The sequence below is a fragment of the Salminus brasiliensis genome, chromosome 7 (assembly GCF_030463535.1).
Source record: "Salminus brasiliensis chromosome 7, fSalBra1.hap2, whole genome shotgun sequence".
Classification (NCBI taxonomy): domain Eukaryota; kingdom Metazoa; phylum Chordata; class Actinopteri; order Characiformes; family Bryconidae; genus Salminus; species Salminus brasiliensis.
Window position 1 is genome coordinate 27,065,250 of NC_132884.1, and position 25,198 is coordinate 27,090,447.

The 25,198-nt window shown below is 39.5% G+C and overlaps 1 protein-coding gene across 1 annotated transcript; it reads left to right on the plus strand.

Annotated features, from left to right (window-relative positions):
* Positions 1–24,229, plus strand: chd1l (chromodomain helicase DNA binding protein 1-like). Its single transcript, XM_072684371.1, has 25 exons — positions 1–201; positions 1,714–1,826; positions 3,618–3,724; positions 4,046–4,160; positions 4,252–4,283; positions 4,380–4,461; positions 6,022–6,184; positions 6,766–6,921; positions 7,139–7,231; positions 8,542–8,638; positions 9,228–9,301; positions 10,511–10,621; positions 13,269–13,383; positions 16,418–16,571; positions 17,464–17,656; positions 17,747–17,892; positions 18,965–19,128; positions 19,640–19,842; positions 20,021–20,119; positions 20,222–20,292; positions 20,533–20,647; positions 21,813–21,921; positions 22,773–23,067; positions 23,556–23,639; positions 23,768–24,229. The coding sequence occupies exons 1-25, from the start codon at positions 108–110 to the stop codon at positions 23,888–23,890; spliced, it is 3,108 nt and encodes a 1,035-aa protein (XP_072540472.1). The 5' UTR covers positions 1–107; the 3' UTR covers positions 23,891–24,229.
* The last annotated feature ends 969 nt before the right edge of the window (positions 24,230–25,198 follow it).

A 25,198-nucleotide genomic window follows, 5' to 3' on the forward strand; every position in this document is an offset into this window, starting at 1 on the left:
AATGGCGCGCAGTGGAGAAACGTTAGCGGATAGTAAACAGAAGTTTTTCAAGTGTTGATTTGATCATATTTCTAACAATATAGAGAAAACAAATACGCGAAACTGAAATGTCAAGGTTTCTTCAAGCGGTTAAGAGTAACATACCGGACAGAGACAATTCGGAATTGTCAGAAAAAGACTTGAAAACATGGGGACTGCAAGGTGTGTGTGTTGAGTAAACGAGTCGGTGCAGCCTCGGCAGAGAACAGCAGCAGATGAGGGCTAGTCTTATACAGAATACCTCGCTGCTCACAGTTCCAGCAGACCTAAGACATGTGTAGGACTCACCTGGCTAGCTACCTGCTCTACAACTGCTTGGTTGGTCTGGCGCTACCAAAACGTGTTACAGTGCTCAGACCAGTCTCTTACATAGACTCCACAGAGCTCGCCTACACTACGAAGCTCAAGCCTTTTAGCTAGTTTTAAGCTCTGTTTTCCTCTTCAACCTTAAATGAGTATATTGTGATTATTTACGGTGGAACAGAAAGCTCAAAAATCAAGCTCCTGCATTTGGTTCTGTACTTTTTGATAAATACAGTTTATAACGCAGCCTATGATGGATTTTAGAGTTTATCACAATCCGCATCCACGTTTAATTTGACGTTTTCAGTGAAATCCATGTAGCCAGATGATGGCAAAAATAATCCCCATCGGAGAGCATGATAACTAACATGACATCTGAAAGACATCATTGTTCTTATGTAGGCAGTGCAAAACAATCTCCACTTTTCATCTTGTTAAATTAGACAGTAATTCTAGTCCTTTATATATTTCATCTGATCATTTTAGAGGGTCTTAAGAGAGTTATCAGACCATCAAAGTATTTAAGAACAGATGTTTTTAGATCATTTTTTTTTAAGAGAAATAGTAATGATAAAAATCTTTTAACATTCATTATAAAGAATCTTATAGAATGTATTATAAGCTTTTTCTTCTGTATTAAAGGTAAGAAATAAAAGCATTGGTACTTCTGTAATTCCGACTTCAGGTCCTGAACCAACAAAATAGAAGAGGATTAGGAACTACATAAGAATCACATTGAACCATGAGTTATTTATGTTTTTCTTTACCATGATCTTTTGATTACACTTTTATATTTTTTATAAAATTGATTGATATGATTTTATATATCATATGTTTCTTCTCATCTCAAGAATTTTCAAGATGATTAATGTTTTCTCAAAATATCCAACATTGTTTTCTTGAGATCATAACTTGTTTTTCTCATGACCTCAAGATAACTTGATGAAAAATGATTAATTGTGATCATGAGACAACAGTACAGAATAGCTCATAGTCTTTTCTTTTTTCCTAGACTTCTGTAGAATAGTGTATGTTCCACACATAAATATATTACTGACCTGTAAAAAAAAACAAGAGTTTAATTTACTATGAATCTATTGAATTACTAGTTATTTCTAAACACCCAAAGATTTGATTTGTTATCAAATCTCTGGGTGTTGTTATTTTACAGTCTTGCTGTATATTGATTTCATTATACCATCATTCTTGGTGCTGTGCAGCCTTCCCGGTTATTTTAAAATAATAGAGTTTTCTTCATCATTTTATGTGTAGAGCTGTTATTAATGCTTGCCAGCAGTTCTGCCTTAGCAGTTTAAGATGGAAATTTATGATGAATAAGGTTTGATTTCTTTGGGTTGTATTTCCTCTCAGGAATCCAGCTACGCCCCTACCAACTGTGTGGAGTTCAGTGGCTCTCTGAGTGCCTGAAGAATCTGGAAGGATGCATCCTTGGTGATGAAATGGGTTTGGGCAAGACCTGTCAGGTCAGTAGGGAAATCTTTTAAACATCACAAGGCTCTTGGAAATAGATATATTTATTTATTTTTTATGATGTACTGTAGATCCTCCAGATGTATGGGAATAAAGGCTGGAGTCTGTCTTACATAATTCTGCTTTAAGGAACAAGCTTTTTAATGTTTTAAGAAACATTGCTCAGCCCTAATCTGAAATACTACACACTAAGCAAAAAGGGGTCTCTGACTCAAGAGTGTGTAAAGCAGCATCAGGGCAAAGGAAAAGTCTTCTGAAGAATTTTCTACAGTGCAAGATTTCATTTGAACACTTTTTAGTATATGCATGCTATTTCATCATTTTGATGCCTTCCTAGTAATTATAAAATGTGGTTAAAAGGAAACCATAAAGGAAAAACATTTGTCTTGGACTGTATAATCGAGTGTAATATTATAGCTCTAAACAATTTATTCCCTTTTTTTTATTTTTTATTTATTTAGTTTTAGCATTTTTAACATGTTATATGTGTGTTTTAGCTGTTAAATTGCTCACAACACGAATTATATAGTAAATGTTTGGATATAATGTGTGTTATTAAAATAACAAGATGCAGATGGTTTTAAACATGAAGGAAAACTCATCAAAACTCAACAATGGTTAATAGTTCTGAAAGTAGGAGGATCCATCACATTCTTATAAACGATAGACACTAAGCTAAAGTTATGGATCAATACTGTAATGTGAAATGTCGAGAGACGTCCTACGAGTGCTAATGTTGCACAATAACCGAAGCTCTTCAGGTACTACTCCACCACAAATACACACTTAGCCTAGCAACGACGGCAGCTCTGACAAGACAAAAACACCAGCCATAACGAAACAGCAACATAAGAATTATACAAGCAAATCAAAATACACTAAAAACAAATTATAATGAGTTCATAAAATATATTGGCTTTGAAAGGTTAATTCAGATTGATTTCTATTACGCCTTTCGCAACGAATGTTGTCACAAAGCAGCTTTACAGAGATCCTGGCCCGAGCCTCTTTTAAGCAAACCAGTGGCAAGGAGAAACTCCCTCAGATTGAGAAGAAGAAACCTTGAGAGGAACCTGGACTCAAAAGGGGAACCCATCCTCTTCTGGTCAACATCAGATAGCACAACAAGCTAAACAGAATAAGACCACAATAAAACAGCTGAATTTAATGGCAATTTAATGGAATATGGCAAATGTGCCATAAAGCCATAAAAGATAAAGATGTGAGTGAAATGATAAAGTCTGTCCAGGTGACCAGTCACAAGCACAGCCATGCACGGCAGAGTCGCTCGCTGTCTTAAAACGCAGACTGAAGACCCACCTCTTCTGAGAATACTTGGGCGAATAGTAGAGCATTATGGTCTCCATATTGACTTGTGTTTAGTAGAGTCTAAGCTTAGAGGTATCTTTGAATAATTTGTCTATTCAAACTAGTTATTCTTGGGTAAAAAGCAAAGCACTTTTGTAAGTCGCTCTGGAAAAGAGCATCTGCTAAATGTAAATGTAAATGTACAACAGACATCAGACACTACAGACAGTACAGTGTACAGTGTACAGGGTACTGAATGTGTGCGGTGGGGAGGATATGGTGCAGAGGCATGTAATGTGCTGTGACAAAGCTATACGCAGTCGGCTCTTAACATGTGAACACAGCAGTTACTGAGGTAGAAGAGAACAGTTCTTCTTCTTATTCTCTGTCAATATCTCATGTTCTAGCACAAACATTATGTGTCTTAATATATTCATAAATATATGTATATGTGCATATATTCTATTCTCCATTAGACCATCTCTCTCCTGGTGTATGCTCGAGGCTGTCTTGGCATGAAGGGTCCATTTCTGGTGCTTTGTCCTCTGTCAGTTCTAGAGAACTGGAGACAGGAACTAGAGCGGTAAGACCTGCATAGCAGCTGACTTTTAATTAGATGAGTTCCAATAAATTATTAATCTGTAAAGCGAAAGTGCAGTACTTTAAAGACTTTTGTCATAACCAGTGTACATTCATGTCATTTATACTTGGACAGTGTTGGTTTGCCTTTTAATTTTACACTGTCACACTGACCTGAACTGTTGTGCAACATACACATAATCATGAAATCCACTGTTAAAGCTGTCCTCTGGAAGCTGTGTGCTGTGTTTTAAAACTGTCACTAGATGTCAGTAGTGTTTGTTAAGTCTCTGAAAATGTCTTTCATGGGCCTGCTCTGCCTCAGCTTCTATCCCAGTCTGTCTGTGGTGTGTTACACTGGAGATAAAGAACGAAGGGCGGAGCTACTGAGAGAAATGACAGACAACAGACATTTCCACGTCTTGTTAACTACCTACGAGGTACGGACACAGATTTGAGGGGGAGTGGCTGGTTATCTTTTTAGCACATAATTGATACGTTAGCACTTACACCTTTTTCTCCTTTTCACAGATGTGTCTGAAAGATGCAAACAGTTTGAAAAGGTGATTTTCTGCATTAAGGTTGAAGTGAGCAAGAGATTACATTTATGTTGCATGTTACTATAATACAGTAATGTTGGCCCTTCGCTCCCCCTGCAGGTGGAAATGGAATATTTTGGTTGTGGATGAGGCTCACAGGTTGAAGAACCAGAAATCGCTGCTCCATCAAACCCTTACAGAGGTTAGCTGTGGTGTTAGAAGGCTGCATAGAAAGTCAGTCTATTGGCTCCTTGTTGTAATAGTAGGCAGATAGATACATGTAAATGTAGGCAGATAGATAATACATACACAACCCTTCAAAAAATCAAAAAATTTGTAATTTTTCAAGCTTTGACATGAATCTGACAGTTGTTTTTTACATTGTTCTTAACATACGGAATGTCATGATGAATGGGCCAATAGAAATACTTTTTACCTTGACTTCCATTGAAAGTTAAGAGTTGTTTTCCTTGTCTTAAAAGCAGAAATTGGAACTACATAAACCTGGATTTGCATGTTATATGTCATTTATTTGTATTTTTATTTGAATGGAATAAAAAGAAATACATCACCAAATATAATTAAATATAATAAAAACTATAGGTTAAATGTAAACAACTGCTCAAATCAGTATCTGCAAACACAGATATAGGGCTGTGTATTGACAAGAACCTGGCGAAACAATCAGTATAGCTCGATACATTGCAGTGCTGTAAGCAAGAATATATTGTAATAAAAAAAAAAAAACTAATTTCAGGTAAACTCATAGTATACAAAACACCACCATATTCATAAAATCTGACTAAAAGAAAGGTTCACTTTTAACCCATAAGAGCCCATGATGATGTGTATCACAAGACCCTTTAGAAGATACTGCACTTTATCCTCCACTCATGAAGTCCCTAAGTGACATATACTCAGCATCCTGGATGTGTCACAGGACGGTTTGCAAATGTGTGTACGTGACCTCATTTATGAAATGTTGGGTGCTTGGGAAGTGCTTGAGATAAAACCAGCGCATTTTAAGTGTGTTTTCTGTTTTTAAAGGTTGGTTCCAACTCATTAAACGATTCAAGTGGTTTAATAAGATGTCATATCATATGTATAGCCAATTCTGAGCCCATTTGGAAAACACAATGCTGAAATTTGGAAATTGTTGTTGTGACATGTTATGGATTTTAACCTTGAAATATTTACAGAAGTTGTCATGTGACCTCTTTAGCACAATTAGAAAAAACACTGCTCAATTAATTTTAACTGACTTAATTATTTTTGAATAACATTATTCAAATCTGGGTCTGGGCTCTTATGGGTTAATGCAGTCAGAACAGTGGGATCTAGAAACAGACTGCAACACTGCTATATGGTGGTTGGGGGTTTAAACTAGAGCGGGGCGATATGGTAAAAATACTATATCACGATATTTAAAGGCTTTTTTCGCTATACACAATATTTATCACAATACATGTAATCACAGACTAAACACATGAGTACACATCAACACAAAATTAACCACTATAATTTGATAAATGATTAGTTAAAATGGACAGTGTTTTTTTAGAATCGATCCAGTATTGCAAAACAAAATATTGCAATACTTCTATATTCTTACATCCCTAATTACAATATTATTACCTTTACTAAGTACATCCCTACTAGTGCGCCCCAGCTGAATTCACTGTTTGATGATTAGTGTCGCAGACTACCACATTCTGACTCTCTCTCTCTCTCTGTCTTTCTCTCTCTCTTGCCTTTCTCACAGTTCTCTGTGGGCTTCAGAGTTTTGTTAACAGGAACTCCAATCCAGAATAATCTGCAGGAGGTCTACTCCCTCCTCAGCTTCATTCAGCCCAGCGTGTTTCCAAGTGATGCCACAGAAGAGTTTGTCAGTACTTATGCAGATGTGCAGTCTGAACACACTCTAGGTAGAACAGCGTGGTTCAAGAGCTAATTACTGAATCTGTTAAATGTTTAATCTCTTGTATGTAGATGTCTCATTTTAGCAGAGAACCTGTGGGTTACATAGGATTTGAAGTAGCTAGCATTTGTGTATCAGAGTCATTTACATATGTACATACACATATGACACTTAGTGACTGACTTTGTTCTCAGACAATATATCAGCTTTTGTAAATAGGAAATATGCTAAAGTATAAAGATTCCTTTGCGTCAGTGACTGATCTGTGCTAATTACAGGGCTTGTTTTTTAAGCTGCCCTCAGAGCAGTTCTCTATGTAATGTGGTTTGGAATTCCGGTACAGCTTCAGTGTTTTGTATCATTGGACTTCAGAGATGATACGATTGGCCTGAAGCCAGTGATTCTCCTTCAGTCACTTGAGTGCTTTAGTTTACCACAGCACAAGCCAAACAAGCTCAGCTGAAGTGATTTCGCAGTAGCTGTTTAACCCAGATGTTTTTGTGTACGACCCACCTGGTAAGCTGACATGTTTATCTGCATTGTGTTGGTGTAAACTATGTGTGTGTGTGTGTGTGTGCGCGCGTGCAGCCAAAGAGCTCCACCAGGTGCTGCAGCCTTTCCTGCTGCGCAGGGTCAAGGCAGAGGTGGCGGCAGAGCTGCCCAGGAAGACAGAACTGGTGGTGTATCATGGAATGTCTGCCCTGCAGAAGAAATACTACAAAGCTGTTCTGATGAAAGACTTGGGTAAGAGTTTGTTTAGACAGAAGACAAAAGTGCAGTGGGAGTTAAAGGCAGAAATGTGAGAGCATGTTTTTGTGTTGAGAGAGAAGTAGAATGAATATTGTGGCTGTCATTAAAACTTCATAACTTACTGTTTTGTAGATGCTAGGATGTGATATGACAGCGATGATCTATGATACACACACTTGTTATTTGCTTTTAAATTGCTTTGTGATTTCAGATGCATTTGGGAGTGATCAAGGCAATAAGACCAGGCTCCTAAATATTTTGGTGCAGCTGAGAAAATGTGTGAACCACCCTTACCTGTTTGATGGTAATGACAGATAAGTGTGTGCATTGCTTCCTTTGTGTGCATTTCACTTTTTTGTTGGTTCTGTAAAACTTCTTGCATCCTTAAAAACTTTTTAATAAACAGTTCGGTTTACACTGCTATTTGGACCTTTATGGTAGTTCGTACAAGGGGATAAACATTTACATTTACGGCATTTAGCTGATGCTCTTGTCCAGAGCGACTTACAAGGTAACTCGTATTACAGAGGTGGGCCGATGTAGTTTTAGCAGTCTTGCCCAATGTCTTTTATTGGTGTAGCGCAGCAGTCACCCAGACCGAGAATCAAACCATGGTCTCTCACATAGTACAATAGCTCTTCGGAAGGTACTGGTCTTATCCGTGACGCCACTCCAACCAAGGCACAGGCCTTCCATATGCTAGTTACAGTTTGTTCTACCTGGTCTCATGTACTCCACCAATAGGAAAGCTGTTACACCCTAGATTATTAAGCAGTGAAATGTAAACGTTGGCATGTTCAGTATGTTTCCACACACATCACTGACATGCTATCCCTCTCCAGTCAACCAGGATTATTAAAAATAGTTGAAATAGGCCAGAATGTTGCTGAAATACATGTTTATTTTATGTCGTTTCACTGCAGACAGAACAGTGAGTGTTAAAAGAAAAGAAAGAAAAGCCAGTGGCATGTGAGCCGTTCTTCTCTACATACGGCAGCAATGGGGAAAGAAAGAATGAGCAGGACGAGGAGGATACCTTAGTGACGCTCTTAAATGCACCATACCTTGTAAATCCAGATGTTTCTTTTAAACAGCTTACAGCTTAAGCTTTCCAGATGGAACTCACACTTCGCTTTACGTGCTTCAAGCTTCAGCCACCGTCTCAGCAGTCGTCCACAGCTTATTGTGCACTGTGCAACTGTGTGCACCAAACCACGGCGACCATACTTTGATGGTTCGGTACAAATACACGTACCGTTACACCCCCTAGTCTATTGCCCTAACCGCAGTGTCACTACGCAAAGAAAATGCACACGTTACTAATTGATCAAAAAACTTCAAGGACATCTAGAAGCACAGTGGCTCAAATGATGGGAAAAGCTTAGCTGTCAATCAGATAAGATCCTTCCACAGATAGTTGTTAGAGATCCCACTGCTTTTAGTGTCACAGAAAAGGTCCTGGTCACATCGAGGGCAGGATAGTGTAGAGATCAAGGCAAGTCTCTAACTAATGAGGTGCCTTGGGCCAGCTGTAACTGCTGTACCTCAGCACCTTTTGGATTTAAGCATCCTTCCCTCTTTCTCCCTCTCTTTCTCTCTCACCCTCTGTGTAAGGTGTGGAGCCGGAACCATTTGAGATGGGGGAGCACTTGGTGGAGGCCAGTGGGAAGCTTTCTTTGCTGGATACTATGCTTGCGTATCTGCTAGAAGGGTATGCCTGTCTCTTGTAACATCTTGAATTCTTGTATAACCAGCGTGCCAAATGTGCATTGTTTACAGTATAAGTACTATACCTAGTAATTATAACACAATATATTATTCACATTCTTAAATGCAGCAACATTTTAATGGTTATTATCTGTATGAGACTGGTGCTACAACCAGAAACTACAGCCAGCATTTTTGTGCTCTGATGCAGCTGAGTGAAAATCTCAGCAGTGGGGAAGTGGTTTCATGGTTTCAGCAGAGGAACTGTTTGCAACTAATAGGTGCACGGAGGGGGAAAGATCCTAAAGATTAATCTGTATTGGGAACTTATCATTGCAGTGATATGTACAGGAAGGAATGTGTAGTAGCTAGAATTACCTGGTAGCATATTTAGAGATTTAAACTGCAACAGTATCATCATTGGTCTCCATAAGGCATTCATTTTTGGTTATGGTTGAAGGGCAAGAAATTCCACATCAGGACACAACCATTAACAGTTCATAAGCATGGTAGAAAGCATGCTTAACTCATGAGCACATACAGAGACCATTGGAGCATAAATGCAAAGCCTGTTTGTATATGTTTGATTTCAGGGGTCACCGTGTTCTGCTGTTCTCCCAAATGACCAGAATGTTGGACATTCTTCAAGACTATCTGGAGTATAGAGGTGACACACATTTTAATAAATCGACTCCCGTACTGTGTAGAGACACAGATGTTTTTCGAATGTATACTTAGAACACTGGCTTTGACAACAATAATATGCCTCAGGCACCTTTACGGTTTCCATAAATCAGATGTCATCTAACAGAGTGTTTTAGGGTAACAGGTAAAATGCTCTGCCTAGACTTATCTTGTCCAGAGATGTTCAACTGGGTTCAAGTCAGGCCTCTGGTTGAGTCGCTCAAGGGCATTCACAGAGTTTTCCCCAAGCCACTCCTGGGTTGTCTTGGCTGTGTGCTTAGGATCATTGTCTTGTTGGAAGGTAAAAAAAAAATGTTAAGACCCTTTTTTTTTGTATCTTTTGCGGAGGAGAGGCTTCTGACTGGCCACTCTGCCATAAAGCCCAGATTGGTGGAGTGCTGTTGTGATTGTTGACCTGGAAGTTTCTCCCATCTGCACACAGGATCTTTTGAGCTCAGCTAGAGTAACCATTCAGGTCTTGGTCACCTCTCTTGCCAAGGCCTTTCTCCCTCGATTACTTAGTTTGGTGGGGCAGCCAGCCCTAGGAAGATTCCTGGTTGTTCCAAACTTCTTCCATTTCAGAATTATGGAGGCCACTGTGCTCTTTGGAACTTTCACTGCAGCCCACACAATCCTGTCTCTGAGCTTTACCGGCGGTTCTTTCCTCCTCCTGCCTTGTTTTTGCTCTAAGATGCATTGTCAGCTGTGAGACCTTGACCTTGCAAATCTTGCCTAAACACCTGAATTTACCATGGGTGGACTCCAAGCAAGGTGTAGAAACATCTCAATGTTAGCAAAATTTTCTAACATTGTCATCTAACAGAGTGTTTTAGGGTAACAGGTAAAATGCTCTGCCTAGACTGATAAAGTTGTAAAAAATAGTTTTGGCTAAGACTTCATGGACTTTAGGGCTTGCCAAAAGTGTAATAAAACTTTGGTAATAAAACAGGTAATTAAAAGTTTTAATTAGTGTTTGTATTGCAAAGTGTTTTGCATTCATTTATATCAGCATGAAATTAACCATTTTTGTAATAGGTTACTGTACATTTTTGCAACCATGCCATGCATGTTTTGGCCTTATCTTGTTCTGTGATCTAGAGAAAAAGCTATGGTTTAGTATCACATCCTGTGTGCACATGAGTGTACTGCCTGTTTTTAAACTTCAGCTCACTTTGGCTTCCTACCCTGGAAGGTTATAGCTACGAGCGTCTGGATGGCTCAGTGCGAGGAGAGGAGCGCAATCTGGCCATCAAGAACTTCAGCACCAAAGACGTTTTCATCTTTCTCCTCAGCACCAAAGCTGGTAGGTGCAACAGTGGTCATGAGTGAGTATATATACAACACATATATACAAGTCTTCAGACCCTTTTACTTTTTCACATTTTCTAGCCTTGTTCCCCCATCATTGTACACTCAATGCCCCATAATGACAACATGATAACAGAATTTTACAAATTTGCAAAACAAATATTGCATTGACATTAGTATTCAGACCTTTTACTTAGAACCAAGTTGAAGCACCTTTGGCAGTGTTTACAGCCTCCAGTCTTTTTGGGTGTGACGCTGCAAGTTTTGCACACCTGGATTTGGGTATTTCGTGCCATTCTCTCAAGTTCTGTCATGTTGGATTGGGGTTTTCAGCTCTCTCCAGAGATGTTCGACTGGGTTCAAGTCAGGCCTCTGGTTGAGTTGCTCAAGGGCATTCACAGAGTTTTTCCCCAAGCCACTTCTGGGTTGTCTTGGCTGTGTGCTTAGGATCATTGTCTTGTTGGAAGGTAAAAAAAAAAAAAAGGTTAAGACCCTTATGTGTTTTTTTTGTATCTTTTGCGGAGGAGAGGCTTCTGACTGGCCACTCTGCCATAAAGCCCAGATTGGTGGAGTGCTGCTGTGATTGTTGACCCGGAAGTTTCTCCCATCTGCACACAGGATCTTTTGAGCTCAGCTAGAGTAACCATTCAGGTCTTGGTCACCTCTCTTGCCAAGGCCTTTCTCCCTCGATTACTTAGTTTGGTGGGGCAGCCAGCCCTAGGAAGATTCCTGGTTGTTCCAAACTTCTTCCATTTCAGAATTATGGAGGCCACTGTGCTCTTTGGAACTTTCACTGCAGCCCACACAATCCTGTCTCTGAGCTTTACCGGCGGTTCTTTCCTCCTCCTGCCTTGTTTTTGCTCTAAGATGCATTGTCAGCTGTGAGACCATGACCTTGCAAATCTTGCCTAAACACCTGAATTTACCATGGGTGGACTCCAAGCAAGGTGTAGAAACATCTCAATGTTAGCAAAATTTTAAGTCTCAAAGCAAAGGGTCAAAATAGGTATGTCCTAATTTGTAATTTCTACAATTTTGTGGGTACTGAGTGCAGAATAATGCGGGAACACTTTTTTTTGTTTGTTTTTTAAGCACAAGGTTGCTACATAACAAAATGTGAAAAAAATGAAAATACAAAGAAGACATCGTATATACAAAACCAACTAGGTAGGAGTGTCCAAGATAATGGACAGGGAGTGGACACAGTCGTTGTGACAACAACAGTAAAAAGCTCTATACAAATAAATTGGATTTGATCCACTCGAACCAGCGCAACTCACACTCACAAACTCACAAACACACCACCACCATATCAGTGTTGCTGTAGTGCTAAGAATGCTACTGCAAATACTACTAATAATACTACCTGCTCTGCTCTGTGGTGTCCTGACCATTGAAGAACAGGGTGAAAGGAGGCTGAGAAGTATGCAGAGATACAGATGGACTAAATTTTATCATAGAACACACGGCATCTTGTTACTGTTTTTGTGTTTACTCGCATCTGTTCTAATGTAATTTGGAGTTTTAACAAGCTAATTGATGAGATAGACGGTTTTAAATGATGTACTATATAATATAGAAATCTAGTGTTAAATCTAGTGTTAAAATTCAAGTGTGGTCAGGTGTGGCAGGATCCCTTTTTTCTTAATTAGGAAATTAAGCAATATTACTTTAAAGATTCTGATGGGAATGTTGCATACTACACAGAAGGCCATAATCATAGCCATGATTAACAAAATGCCAGCCTTGGACTTCATTTCATATTTAAAAAGTGTTTTTGACTGTTGTTTTGCATAGCACAACTTTCCCAGCAGTGTCTGAAATGTCACTATTATGTAAACTGTACAATTAGATTTGATTATATTAGAACTGTTGACCCAAGCTAAATAGTTACTGTGCATCCCTGTTAGGGTTTGAGAGACCCTTAGATGACTTACCATAATCTATAATCTGACATTTTAGCCATATGTAATTTCACTAGAAATGTCACTTTAATGGAGTGTGATAGAGGTTTTCTTTCTCATCACACTAAAATCTCTCCAGACTCACCCACGTGCGTTTTCTGATCTCTGAACAGGAATCGATATTTCTGACTCAAAGATACCTTGGGTATTAGTGCACAAACTGAAAGCCCAGAGCAAAACTGCTAGGACTTCTGTTGATGGAGATCAGTGGAAAGTGTCAGAATTTTGTACACTAATCCCAGAAGTCTGTTATTAGTTTTTAAATATAAGTCATAAGTTATTAGGAGTATTATCTGCTTTTTAAATCAGCCATAACCTTTTTCTTTTCTATTGTGATTAATGGTGCCGCTGCTGACGTACATGACTACTTCCATGTTAATTGTGGGTAGAATAATTTATGGGGGAGAGAATGTTTTTTTCCACTTAATTAGATGAACTTCCAGACACCTCAACCTTTACTGCCTTTAAGATTCCCTTTGCCTAGAAAATATTTTTGTTATTTCTTTGTGTTTCTGATGCAGGTGTGCACTTCCATGACAGGTAGCTACCAGTTCTGTACATGTGTTTAGAGGAACATGCACCAACTATGTTGGTGTTTTTGCAACAGCGTGTGTGCCCTGGTTTTCACATCTTGCCCCTCCTTGATTTATGAGTCCTGTTCGTGTTTGTGTTGTTCAGGTGGGGTTGGTATGAACCTGACAGCAGCAGATACTGTGATCTTTGTGGACAGTGATTTCAATCCTCAGAATGACCTACAAGCAGCAGCTCGAGCCCACCGGATTGGACAGACAAGGTATCACTGGAGTAAAATGCTGAGAAATCTTTTTTTTTTTTTTTTTTTTTTTTTTTTTTTTTTTTTTTTTTTTTAAATAAGTCTTATTCCACAATAAATGTAAATCTGAGTTATGTACTTGAATCTAATATAAATATTATTGTATAATATAATATTGTTATATATTATTCTACCACATATATATATATATATATATATATATATATATATATATATATATATATATATATATATACAGTGGGGAGAACAAGTATTTGATACACTGCTGATTTTTCAGGTTTTCCCACTTGCAAAGCATGTAGAAGACTGTAATTTTTATCATAGGTACTCTTCAACTGTGAGTGATGGAATCTAAAACAAAAATCCAGAAAAATACATTGTATGATTTTTAAATAATTAATTTCCATTTTATTGTGGGAAATAAGTATTTGATACACCAGAAAAAGAAACTTAATATTTGGTACAGAAACCTTTGTTTGCAATTACAGAGATGAGACGTTTCCTGTAGTTCTTGACAAGGTTTGCACACACTGCAGCAGGGATTTTGGCCCACTCCTCCATACAGATCTCCTCCAGAGCCTTCAGGTTTCGTGGCTGTCGCTGGGCCACACGGACTTTAAGCTCCCTCCAAAGATTTTCTATTGGATTCAGGTCTGGAGACTGGCTAGGCCACTCCAGGACCTTAAGATGTTTCCTACGGAGCCACTCTTTAGTTGCCCTGGCTGTGTGTTTTGGGTCGATATCATGCTGGAAGACCCAGCCACGACCCATCTTCAGTGCTCTTACTGAGGGAAGGAGGTTGTTGGCCAAAATCTCACGATACATGGCCCCATCCATCCTTCCCACAATACGGTGCAGTCGTCCTGTCCCCTTTGCAGAAAAGCATCCCCAAAGAATGATGTTTCCACCGCCATGCTTCACGGTTGGGATGGTGTTCTTGGGGTTGTACTCATCATTCTTCTTCCTCCAAACATGACGAGTGGAGTTTAAACCAAAAAGTTCTATTTTTGTCTCATCAGACCACATGACCTTCTCCCATTCCTCCTCTGGATCATTCAGATGGTCATTTGCAAACTTCAGACGGGCTTTGACATGCGTTGGCTTGAGGAAGGGCACCTTGCGTGCACTGCAGGATTTTAATCCTTGACGGCGTAGAGTGTTACTGATTGTTTTCTTTGAGACTGTGGTCCCAGCTCTATTCAGGTCATTGACCAGGTCCTGCCGTGTAATTCTGGGCTCATTCCTCACCTTCCTCAAGATCATTGATGCTCCACGAGGTGAGATCTTGCATGGCGCCCCAGACCGAGGGAGATTATCCGTTATTTTGCATTTCTTCCATTTTCTAATAATTGCACCAACAGTTGTTGCCTTCTCACCAAGCTGCTTGCCTATTGTCCTGTAGCCCATCCCAGCCTTGTGCAGGTCTACAATTTTATCCCTGATGTCCTTACAAAGCTCTCTGGTCTTGGGCATTGTGGAGATGCTGGAGTCTGACTGATTGAGTGTGTGGACAGGTGTCTTTTATACAGGTAACGAGTTCAAACAGGTGCAGTTAATACAGGTAATGAGTGGAGAACAGGAGGGCTTCTTAAAGAAGAAGTAACATGTCTGTGAGAGCCAAAATTCTTACTGGTTGATAGATGATCAAATACTTATTTCCCACAATAAAATGGAAATTAATTATTTAAAAATCATACAATGTATTTTTCTGGATTTTTGTTTTAGATTCCATCACTCACAGTTGAAGAGTACCTATGATAAAAATTACAGTCTTCTACATGCTTTGCAAGTGGGAAAACCTGAAAAATCAGCAGTGTATCAAATACTTGTTCTCCCCACTGTGTATATATATATATATATATATATATATATATATATATATATATATATATATATATATATATATTATTGTGATTGATCTTAAAGGAATGCTTTCACAAAATATCTAATTTAATATAAAGTCCACATTTAGCCTAGATGTCATCCATAAGTCAACACACCTATAATGCCCAAATTAACAGAAAACACTGACTTTTTGCTGAAACAAATCTGGAGTTGGATGTGGGAGAAGGGTGTGAGCATGTACGTACAGTAAAGATTTTGATCACATTGGTTCTAGTGTTTGTTAGCAATGCTAGCCTTGTAGCTGCAGTGAACAACTTAAAAAAGCAATGATAAACCCATTGAATAAACCGTTTCTGTTAGTGTGAAGTTAATTGCAAGTGTGTTTGAAATGCAAGTTATAAAGTTTAAAATTAATGAAAACTTAAATAATCACTTTAAATAATTCATTTTGTTTTAAATTCTAACATGATGCTTGAACAATACATTCAGAAGAGTCTGCTAAACAAAATATTACCCAGTTTAATTCTGGTTCTGTGGTCAAAAGATGCAACAAGAGCATTAGTGAGGTCAGGATGTCGGATGATCACCACCCTACCTCATCCCCATCTTCTCTTACTCTCATCTCAATAGTATTGGATGGAGCACCACCATTCCAAAACACACACAGATCCACTGCTTCACAGCTCCCATGCTGGGGGGCTTTATACTCCTCTAGACCATGCCTGCATCAGACATAGTGCTAGCAGGTTTATGCTCTGCTCCATGGAATCATATTCTATTGCCAATACTTGTCTACAGGGACTAGGCAGGCTGTGTGTGTGCATTTGCACATCTGCGTCAGCAATAGGTGCAACGTAATGCATTCATTAGAAGGGGTGTCCACAAACATTTGGGCATATAGTGTATGTGGGCCCACATTTCACATAACCTACACGTTAGTTTAGAGTACTTCAGTCATTAGTGAATAATATCGTAATTAAGTCTTATATGTGGTTGAAGTGCAGAGTTTTAATATTTTTGCATAATTAATATTGAAAGCTACATAAACACACTTTATTCAATTTAAATAAGGAGAAAAGCAAACTGACTCACACCGAGACAATATAACAGTGTTACAATGAAAGCACTCTATTGTCTACTTTTATTTGTTTACACATTAACATTCATTTACTTGATTAAATCTCTCTAGGGCTGTGAAAGTGATCCGGCTCCTGGGTAGGGACACGGTGGAGGAGATAATTTACTCACGGGCAGTATCGAAACTGCGTCTTACCAACACAGTGATCGAGGACGGACGCTTCTCTCTGTTGGAGCAACCACAGGCTGCTGCCTCTGCTCTACAGGTGCTCCCCTACCATCTTTGTCTTTCATCTTTCTGTCTTTTGTGTACATTTACTGGCCTCATTACACAAAAATACCCTGTGGATATACAGTCAGGCATTTTCTAGCCCTTCATTTGCTGTCAGTTTCTGACCATAGGACCACTGGCTAATACTTTTGGCTGACTGATGAACTGGGCCCAACAGCCCCAACAGATCGCACATTTAAGCAGAAACTGTGGGCCTTTGGACACTTGGTTTTTGAACACCAAGCAAGTGTATTTGTAGAGAAATGTATTAGAATCCATTGTGTGCCTGCCTCCTGCTACTGATTGGGTCACACTGCTGACACACCCATCAAACAACAGATAACGTACCTCAGATCCTGTTTTGCACCGTTTTACCAAAACTCGGAAACCATATCTAAGCAGTGCAGCTTTTCAGATTGAACATGCTCCTGTTCTCCACTGTGAAATACTGTTGTTTATTTCTGTTGTACATTTATGTTTGCACATGTTTGAAAATGTAGTATAACCTGATTGTGACCAGGTGTAGTTTCTAGCAAACGTTCATTGACCAGGAATGCAGACTTTTTAGGAAATGCTGATAGCCTAGAGGTTAAGGGTCCAGCAGACAGATCTTGTCCCATCTGCCCCAAATTTATGACAAATCAGTGTCATAAAGCCTGAGCATCTGTTTAATGAATACACATATGCTCTCCCTCCCCACCAACGTGAGACTTAGAATTGTGCACCACCCAGATGATATCAGGTGGTCTTATGGTGGTCTCTTTCCTTTGATGTGTGGCGTAGAGGGTGGCTGACAAAGACAGTCAGTAATTGTAAATCTACAAAGTGCTACTATATGGAAGTTGTTAATGAAATGTCCAGCTGAGTGTATATCTCCATGTCTGCAGTTGACTGAAATTTTAAAGTTTGGAGTGGATAAGCTGCTGTCGACAGAGGAGAGTTCTGTTCAGGACGTGGACCTTAAGCGGATCCTGGGTGCATCTAAGGGTGGCCGCTGGTTGATGGATGAAGAACTTGTGATTCCAAATAAGGAAGATGAAGATGAAGATGAGGATGAGGATGAAGAGGATGAGGGACAGAGTAAGACACTTGTACTTATGATTACCTTATATTAATTATCTATTTTGTCAAATCAACATTTGCATTCCATTTTTTCCCCTTTTCCCCCAGACCACATGTACTACTTTGAAGGGAAGGACTATTCCAAAGACCCCAGCATAGAAGACCAAAAAACATTTGAGCTTCTACTAGAGGAACAGTTAACTCAACTGGTGGATGCAGGGAAAGAGGGCCGTACCCTACGCCACAAAACTGGAGTATGTCATTCAGTTCTATTAGCCAAAAATAATGGCCATGCAGAAATAAATTCTGAAGAAAGAAATTGGCAGTCATGCACCTTACTAGACATACCTTTATTTAATCTTATCAGTGAAAATGGCATCATAGTTGTTTTAAATCAATATCATCTAGGATTATTCTTTATGTATGGTCTAATTATATTCCTGTATTGTCGGTTAAGACTTATGTGCTCAAGCTGTCTGTGTTTATTGTATTGCATTGACCTGTGAGCTGAACAGTGTGAAGAAATATAGCTGTGCAATATTTGCAGTGTTGAATTGTGGTTGTAAAATGATAAGCTTCTCAGAACAGCCTTATTTCTGTTATTATTTCCTTCTTTTTCAAGAGTTATCTGTTCTTATCTGCTGGTAACCTTTAGGATAAAGTGTAGAGCTCTAGATTTTTATTTCTATAATATAATGAACTGGATAACTTTACACTTCAAATTTCATGCAGAATCTAGGCATGTCCCAATCAAGTTCCAGTCCAGGACCGTAATGCTAACAGTCTTCTTATACCGATCCAATCCGATCTGATCTTTGTGTTTTTATAAATATTATAGCCCCACAACTTAGGTAAAACTTTCTATTATTGACACAATTAAACACTAATTTGTGACGTTCCATGCATTCTTGAGCCTTTGAGTTCAGCCTAAACATTGACAATAAATTCAGTCACCACCCCACCTCATCCTCACCTCCCCAACGTATTTCAATAGCATTGGATGATGGACCATCATTTTAAAAAACACAGTTCCACTGCTCTGCAGCTCAATGCTGGGGGCTTTATACCCCTCTAGCTCATACCTTGCATTAGGCATGAGAACTCCAGAGAGTTCTATTTATTGCCAGTACTTCTTTTCAGAAACTAGACAAGCTGTGTGTGTGCATTTGCACATCTGTTTCAACAGTGAGTACAACTGTTGAATGCATTTATTAGAAGCAGTGTCCATGAACATTTGTACATATAGTGCTCTGTTGGGAAGACAAAGCACATTTGTAAATATTGCAGTTGGTTGTGGTAACTTTTATCTATCTAATATTTGTGCAGATTGTGTTGTCTGGGCCTCTGGCAACCCCAGCGAGGAGAAAGAGGCCTTTGACAGAGTCTGAGCTGGAGCAGAGGCGTCAAAAGAGACAGGAAGCTGCAGCTAAGAGAGCCAAGCTACAAGAAGAGAAGAGGAGGCAACGAGAAGAACAAAAATACAGGAAGAAGTAAGAAACTGGTGGCCCTGGTGCTACTGAATACCCACATATCTTCACAGTATTAGCATTATACACATACGATTATTGCAGAGTCCCTTTTGTTTTCATTTTTCTAAATCAGAGAGTGTAGTCGTAATATAAAGAGAGATTGTGGGGTTCTAAGATGGGTAGGGAGCTCAGTCCAAGATTCTGAGAGTCTTCTATTAAGCCCCTTGACACACTCAGAGATATCACAGTGAAGCAGAAAAGAAATATATGGAGGAGAACAAGGTTTCAGGCATGATCTTTTTTTTTTTCAAACTCCAATTAATGCATTATTCCATTTAGTGTCTGTGTCATTAGCACTTTGGGTGAAGTATTCCTTTTTTCCTTTGTCCTAATGCTTTTGCTATCTAACCACTATTATAAATTCTTTGTCACTGATTCGCCATGGTGAGGGAATAACTCACTTGGGCACATCAGAGCAAAAGGAAAATGATTTTTGTATTCGGGACTTCAAAAGGGTCTGTATCTGTGGCAGGATGGCATGGTGGGCCTCATGCGGGTATAAGTCCTTGTGCTTATCCTCTGCTGATAGCGAGGGTGAGGATGTGGATGAAGATGAAGACGATAACAGCAGCGTGAACTCTACAGACTCAGAGCACACAGCCATTCATTATGTACTGGGTGATGTTACCCACCCTCAGGCTGACCGGGAGGATGCCATTATTGTTCATTGTGTCGGTATGTAGACGCATTCATTTGATAAATGATGTTTAAATAGACTGGTAATGACATAGCCTCATCATTATAATCCATCAGTGGAAATGAAACAAGGTAAAGTCATTAGAGAGGAGATATTTTTTAATTGGTCCTTTATAAAAAATGACTTGAACAAGCCTGTTTATGTGCGTGTCTGTAGATGACTCTGGACGGTGGGGCCGAGGTGGGCTGTTCACAGCTTTGGAAGTCCGTTCAGATGAGGCAAAGAAACAGTACGAATTAGCAGGAGATATGGAAGGTGGGAAACTGTCCACATCCATCAGCCAGTCTAACTCACATTGCCATAACAGGTATTTTAGCAGCTGCTTTCATGACTGATGTAGCACTTGCTCTGTTGCAGACTTAGACCTTGGGCATGTGCTGCTTTTTCCCGTTGATGACAAGCAGTCAAGACTGAGTGGACGAGACCATGTAAGTCAGCCTAATGTTAGTCGCTCGCCCTAGTACTCTTTCGCTCGCATACTGTTCTCTGTGTTGTTGATTGAATTTGTCTGTTCTTCTTTCTGTCTGTACCTGAGCTACTCACTCACTGTCTTTAATACTATCTCTTTCATGTTTTTCTACACTGCTTGAATGTTCATAAATCACACCGTCACCCATACAGTACCGGCTTATGCCAGTCGCTCACTCTGTTGCTTCCTGTTGCTGTAGCTGGCACTCGTTGTTGCCCAGCAAAGAGATAGGTCCAACAACCCCTCAGGCATTCGCCTCACTGCCTTGGAGGAGGGCCTCAAGAAGATCTACAGGGCTGCCAAGCAACACAAAGGTAAACACCACCAGCTTTGGAAACGTTTACTTCCAGATTGTTCAGCATATGCCAAGGCTAATAGGTCTCTGAAGTCGTGCTGTCAATCTGTAAACTGCATCACACCCTTATTAGGAAGTCAGAGTTTACGCTCTCGACACACAGCTCCACAGGTATAGAACTAAACATAAATAACTGTGGCTCTGTGACGCTTGTAAAACAGAGATTGAAAAAAGGGTTAAAAAAGATGTATGGTGCATTCAGGGAATTTCTTGTGAACACAGCTGAATCATATTGCAATTTGAGAGTTCCTGCTAAAAAAGACTGCTTGCTGCAATAACTAGAGTAGGTGTGAACTACATTTCTCAGAAGCAAGGAAAAAAAGTGCTTGTTATACAGACTAAAATGTAAATCAGTGGCTGCAGTAGTGCAGTAATACCTTGCAGTACATTTAGTTGGCAGTGTTATTGTGACTAATATCTATATTTTATAGTTATGTAATATATAGTTATACCATTTGCATAGATGTATTTTAGCTTATTATTTACTTTCTAGAATTAAACAGGTCTGTAAGGAAATAGGCCTCCTCTCTGGAACACATTGCATAGTATAGTAGTATGCACGTCATGCAAACTAGAGCTGCACAATGTGTATGTATGTATATATATTATATATATATCATGGAGATGAGTGTCATGGGAATATTGGGCTTTCGGTGTATTATTCGATCAGTTATTTTTCTGGGGTAGATTAAGTGTATAGCACACATCTTTTAAAAAAAAAAAAAAAAAGTTCACATATTTTCGATAGGGTTGAGGTCAGGATTTTGTAAAGGCCATTCCAAAAGCTGGAGAATTCTGAGGTAGTTCTCCTTCATAATTCCATCAACTGTGCAATAAACCCCAGTGCATGTTGCTACCACCACTATGTTTAACAGTTGGCGAAGTGTTCTGGGGGTTTAATTTTCAATCTTTGCCTCACCATGAACATTTTCCACAGAAGGTGTTTTCTTTATTGACTTATTTGTCATCTTATTTATTTTTTCATGCTGTTTTTTTTTTTTTTCTTTTTTTTTTTCCCCTTCATTTTTGTGTATACGTTCTATGTTCTTTCTATGTTCTTTGTGTTTGTTAATGAATGGTAAAGTCAGTTAACGTTGAGCATATGTGTTATTCTTTACCACCAGCAAGCGTCCATCTTCCACGAATAGGCCACTCCACCAAAGGCTTCAACTGGTATGGCACTGAGAGACTGATTCGCAAGCACCTGGCCTCCAGAGGCATCCCCACATTCATGTATCCTGGTAAAAGTGACTGGTATAGATCACACTAATGAAAATGTGTATTGTGGTTACCAGAAACAAGACATGCTCAGCTTTAATCGGGCTTTAATTGTGGTCCAAACCCTTATAAGGCAATAAAATAAACTTTTTGTCCAGTCAAATCGGGCTTAACCAACAAAATCCAGATTACAGACAGATAGCAATGAATGCTGTTATCAGATCATAAATAAGGACAAACAAAAAAAAACACGCATCAGCAAATGCAAAAAAAACAAACATGTATAGGCCAATGCATTGTTTTCATGGTGGTCCTAGTAGACCTCACTGCCATAACACAATGACCGATTAAGAATTGCCAGATTAAAAATGTTGTTTAGGGAGATAAACTAGAGGTAAATAATAAAAAAATGAAATCCATGTGAAATTTCTACTTTGAACTATTGAAACATTCTGATTCCTGGACTGCTTTCCATCAGCATTCAGAGTACAAAAGAGCACAGTTGGCATTGAGTGGGTTGATGGCACTTCCTCCCCACATCACTCTTAATGTGATGTTAGTCAGCACAGGCGTCCTCAGAGCGTGCTGGCTGCCTAGCGATGCTGCATGCTGCAAGGATTGGGTAATTGAGGAAGAAATTGGGTAAAACTAAAAATAAATAATAAAAACGATCTCCAAACCCAGTGTCACCAGTTAGCATCAATGATCAATGGTCGGGTTCTGATTCCAACCTCTTGCTCTGGTGTGACACCATTAAATAAAAGTCTCATTTGTACTCTCTTTTGCTTTAGGTGTTGTTACCACTTAATCATAATCCCAGTGTTTCTGCAATGTAGCACTACAAACATCCTTAACAAGACTATTAGATACTACTACAGACGAAGCACCTCACACTCTTCCGTGAAGGCCTCTCACACAAGTGCCACAGGTCCATCAACTTCCAGCTCAACGTCAGCCCCTCCGGCATCAACGTCTCCACGTTCCTCCTGCTCCCTGAGTCCTTGTGGTTCTGGCGAGGAGCCAGTAGAGTTCCCAGAGGGCTCCAACCCGTCACCCCAGGGTGAAGGAGCTCCCGGTCTGGCTGATTTCATGAGAGGTGTCCATGTTTTCTTCTACAATATGGGTGCCTCTGAGAAAAAGACACTAACACGCTACCTAGTCACATATCCTTTGATGTTTTTTTGTTGTTGTTGCTGTGCTGACACTACAGAGCATGATTATGAAATCATTCATAAGAAGCGTGTTCGAAAATTGGGACACACAAAATGTCATGTCAGAAATGACTGGCTTATTGCACATTTTGAAAGCAAGTAGTCAGTAGATTATTGAGCCTGAGTTACTGAGCTATGTTCATTATGTGGACATTAAAACATCAACATTCTTATAATGTAAGTCAGTTACAAACATAAATACACAAGCACCCTGCAATAAGCACACTCCACCCAGCAAAATTATGTTACTTATTTTAATTACTAGTCAGATTTTTACCAGGCAGATGTACGGTTATGAGACTGTGGTGCACAGATGAATTACAAAGGGTGTTCAGGAGTTTTGAGTAAAATAACAGAGCAGACAGCTGAGCAACTGGTGCTCACGTTTAGACAACAGCAGTTTCTCTCATTCCAGATGATTTCCTTAACATTCTATGTACGTATGACGGCGATGACGAGGACATTATGAGCCCGCAGGTTACTCACATTGTAGCAGAAGTGGAAAGTCCCGTTCATATTCAGGTATCTTAAGCAAAGCCTTACAACCATGAGTGCTGAAAATGGAGCCTTACCTGCAAAGCGAGAGATTAATGGAGGCGTTAAACAGCTGCCGTGCTCTGCTGATTTTGTTGCATTTGCTCTTCTTATAGGAATTACAGGACTTGAAGACCCAATATCCTCAAGCACTCCTTGTAAAGAAGAAATGGCTAGAGTCTTGCTTTGCCAACCAAAGAAAAGTCCGTGCTTCCAAATATGTCCATCATTTGAAGTGACACAGCTATTGTTTCTTTCCACCAGTGAATTTCCTCTGTGTCTCCTGTGGCAAATCTCCTGTAATTCTCCACTCCATTGATTATGAACCTTGAAGGAGAAGAACTCAATTTGTCCGAATAGGAAATTGGTAAATTGCTTTCTTCCTGGGTTAGATTAAAATACTATGAAATGTTATTCCAATAAAATGAAGTATTTATTGACACGGGGTAGGCGATGATTGCTTTGTTTTATATGGTCTAGATGGCTGTTTCCTGGATGTTCTACCACTTTGTGACTACTTGTGATCGCCACAGGTCCTTCTAAAGCACTTGTTTCACAATAAATGTCCATTTCAGTGTGTAGTTATTCTAAGATTAAATTAGAATATGCACTCTGTGGAAAAAAAAATTGGAAACCTGCTCATTCAAGGGTATTAAAAAATAGTTTATCCTGCTTTTGCTGAAGTAACTGCCTCTACTGTCCAGGGAAAGCTTTCTACTAGATTTTTGGAGCACTGCTGGAAGAGTTCAACAAGGATGTTGGATGATCACCACACCTTATCCTCAAACCCAGAAGTATCATTTACATTTATGGCATTTAGCTGACGCTCTTATTCAGAGCGACTTACAAGGTTACTCGTATTACAGGTGTGGGCCAATGTAGTGTTAGGAGTCTTGCCCAAGGACTCTTATTGGTATAGCGCAGCACAGTCACCCAGACTGGGAATCGAACCCTTCATCTCCCACATAGTGTAATTGCCCACTGGCAGATAGTGGTGTTATCTGTTGCGCCACACCAACCACAGATGGAACATCATTCCAGAGAACACAGCTCACTGCGGGGGTGGGGGGGGCTTTATACCCCTCTAGCCCACGCTTGGCATCAGCCATGGTGCCGATAATAGGTTCATGTGCATCACCTCCACAGTGTCCACAGTTTTCTACTGGCAGTGCTTCTCTACAGGGACTAGACAAGCTGTGTATGTGTTGATGAGTGCAAATGAAACGAGCTGAATGCTTTCAGTAGAAGGGGTCTCCACATTTGGACATATAGTCTATGTATTATAGAAATGTAGACTTCAACGTGCAGTGTTCATGACAAGTCACAGTGATCGCATGAGGGTTTTTTTTATTTACCTGTTTTTTACTGTGCCACAGAAGACACCTGTTTTTGGACTGACAGTACTGTAGCTGTCAAGGAAGAATTATTTACTTTGACCTTTTTCTCCTTCCTGACTTGTGGTAAGTGTACCGACCTCAGAGCTGTCACTCATACACACAAAGGCACATCAGCATCTTCAGCCTACTCTTTCACTTCCATTAGCTCAG

What these genes read in the sequence shown, in the direction of transcription:
- chd1l (XM_072684371.1), top strand. Translation starts at nt 108, where the DNA reads ATGTCAAGGTTTCTTCAAGCGGTTAAGAGTAACATACCGGACAGAGAC. An exon ending in TCTTGTTAACTACCTACGAG is followed by an intron (nt 4,161 to 4,251) that starts GTACGGACACAG and finishes TCCTTTTCACAG; the next exon opens with ATGTGTCTGAAAGATGCAAA. An exon ending in GGCTGCCAAGCAACACAAAG is followed by an intron (nt 20,648 to 21,812) that starts GTAAACACCACC and finishes CTTTACCACCAG; the next exon opens with CAAGCGTCCATCTTCCACGA.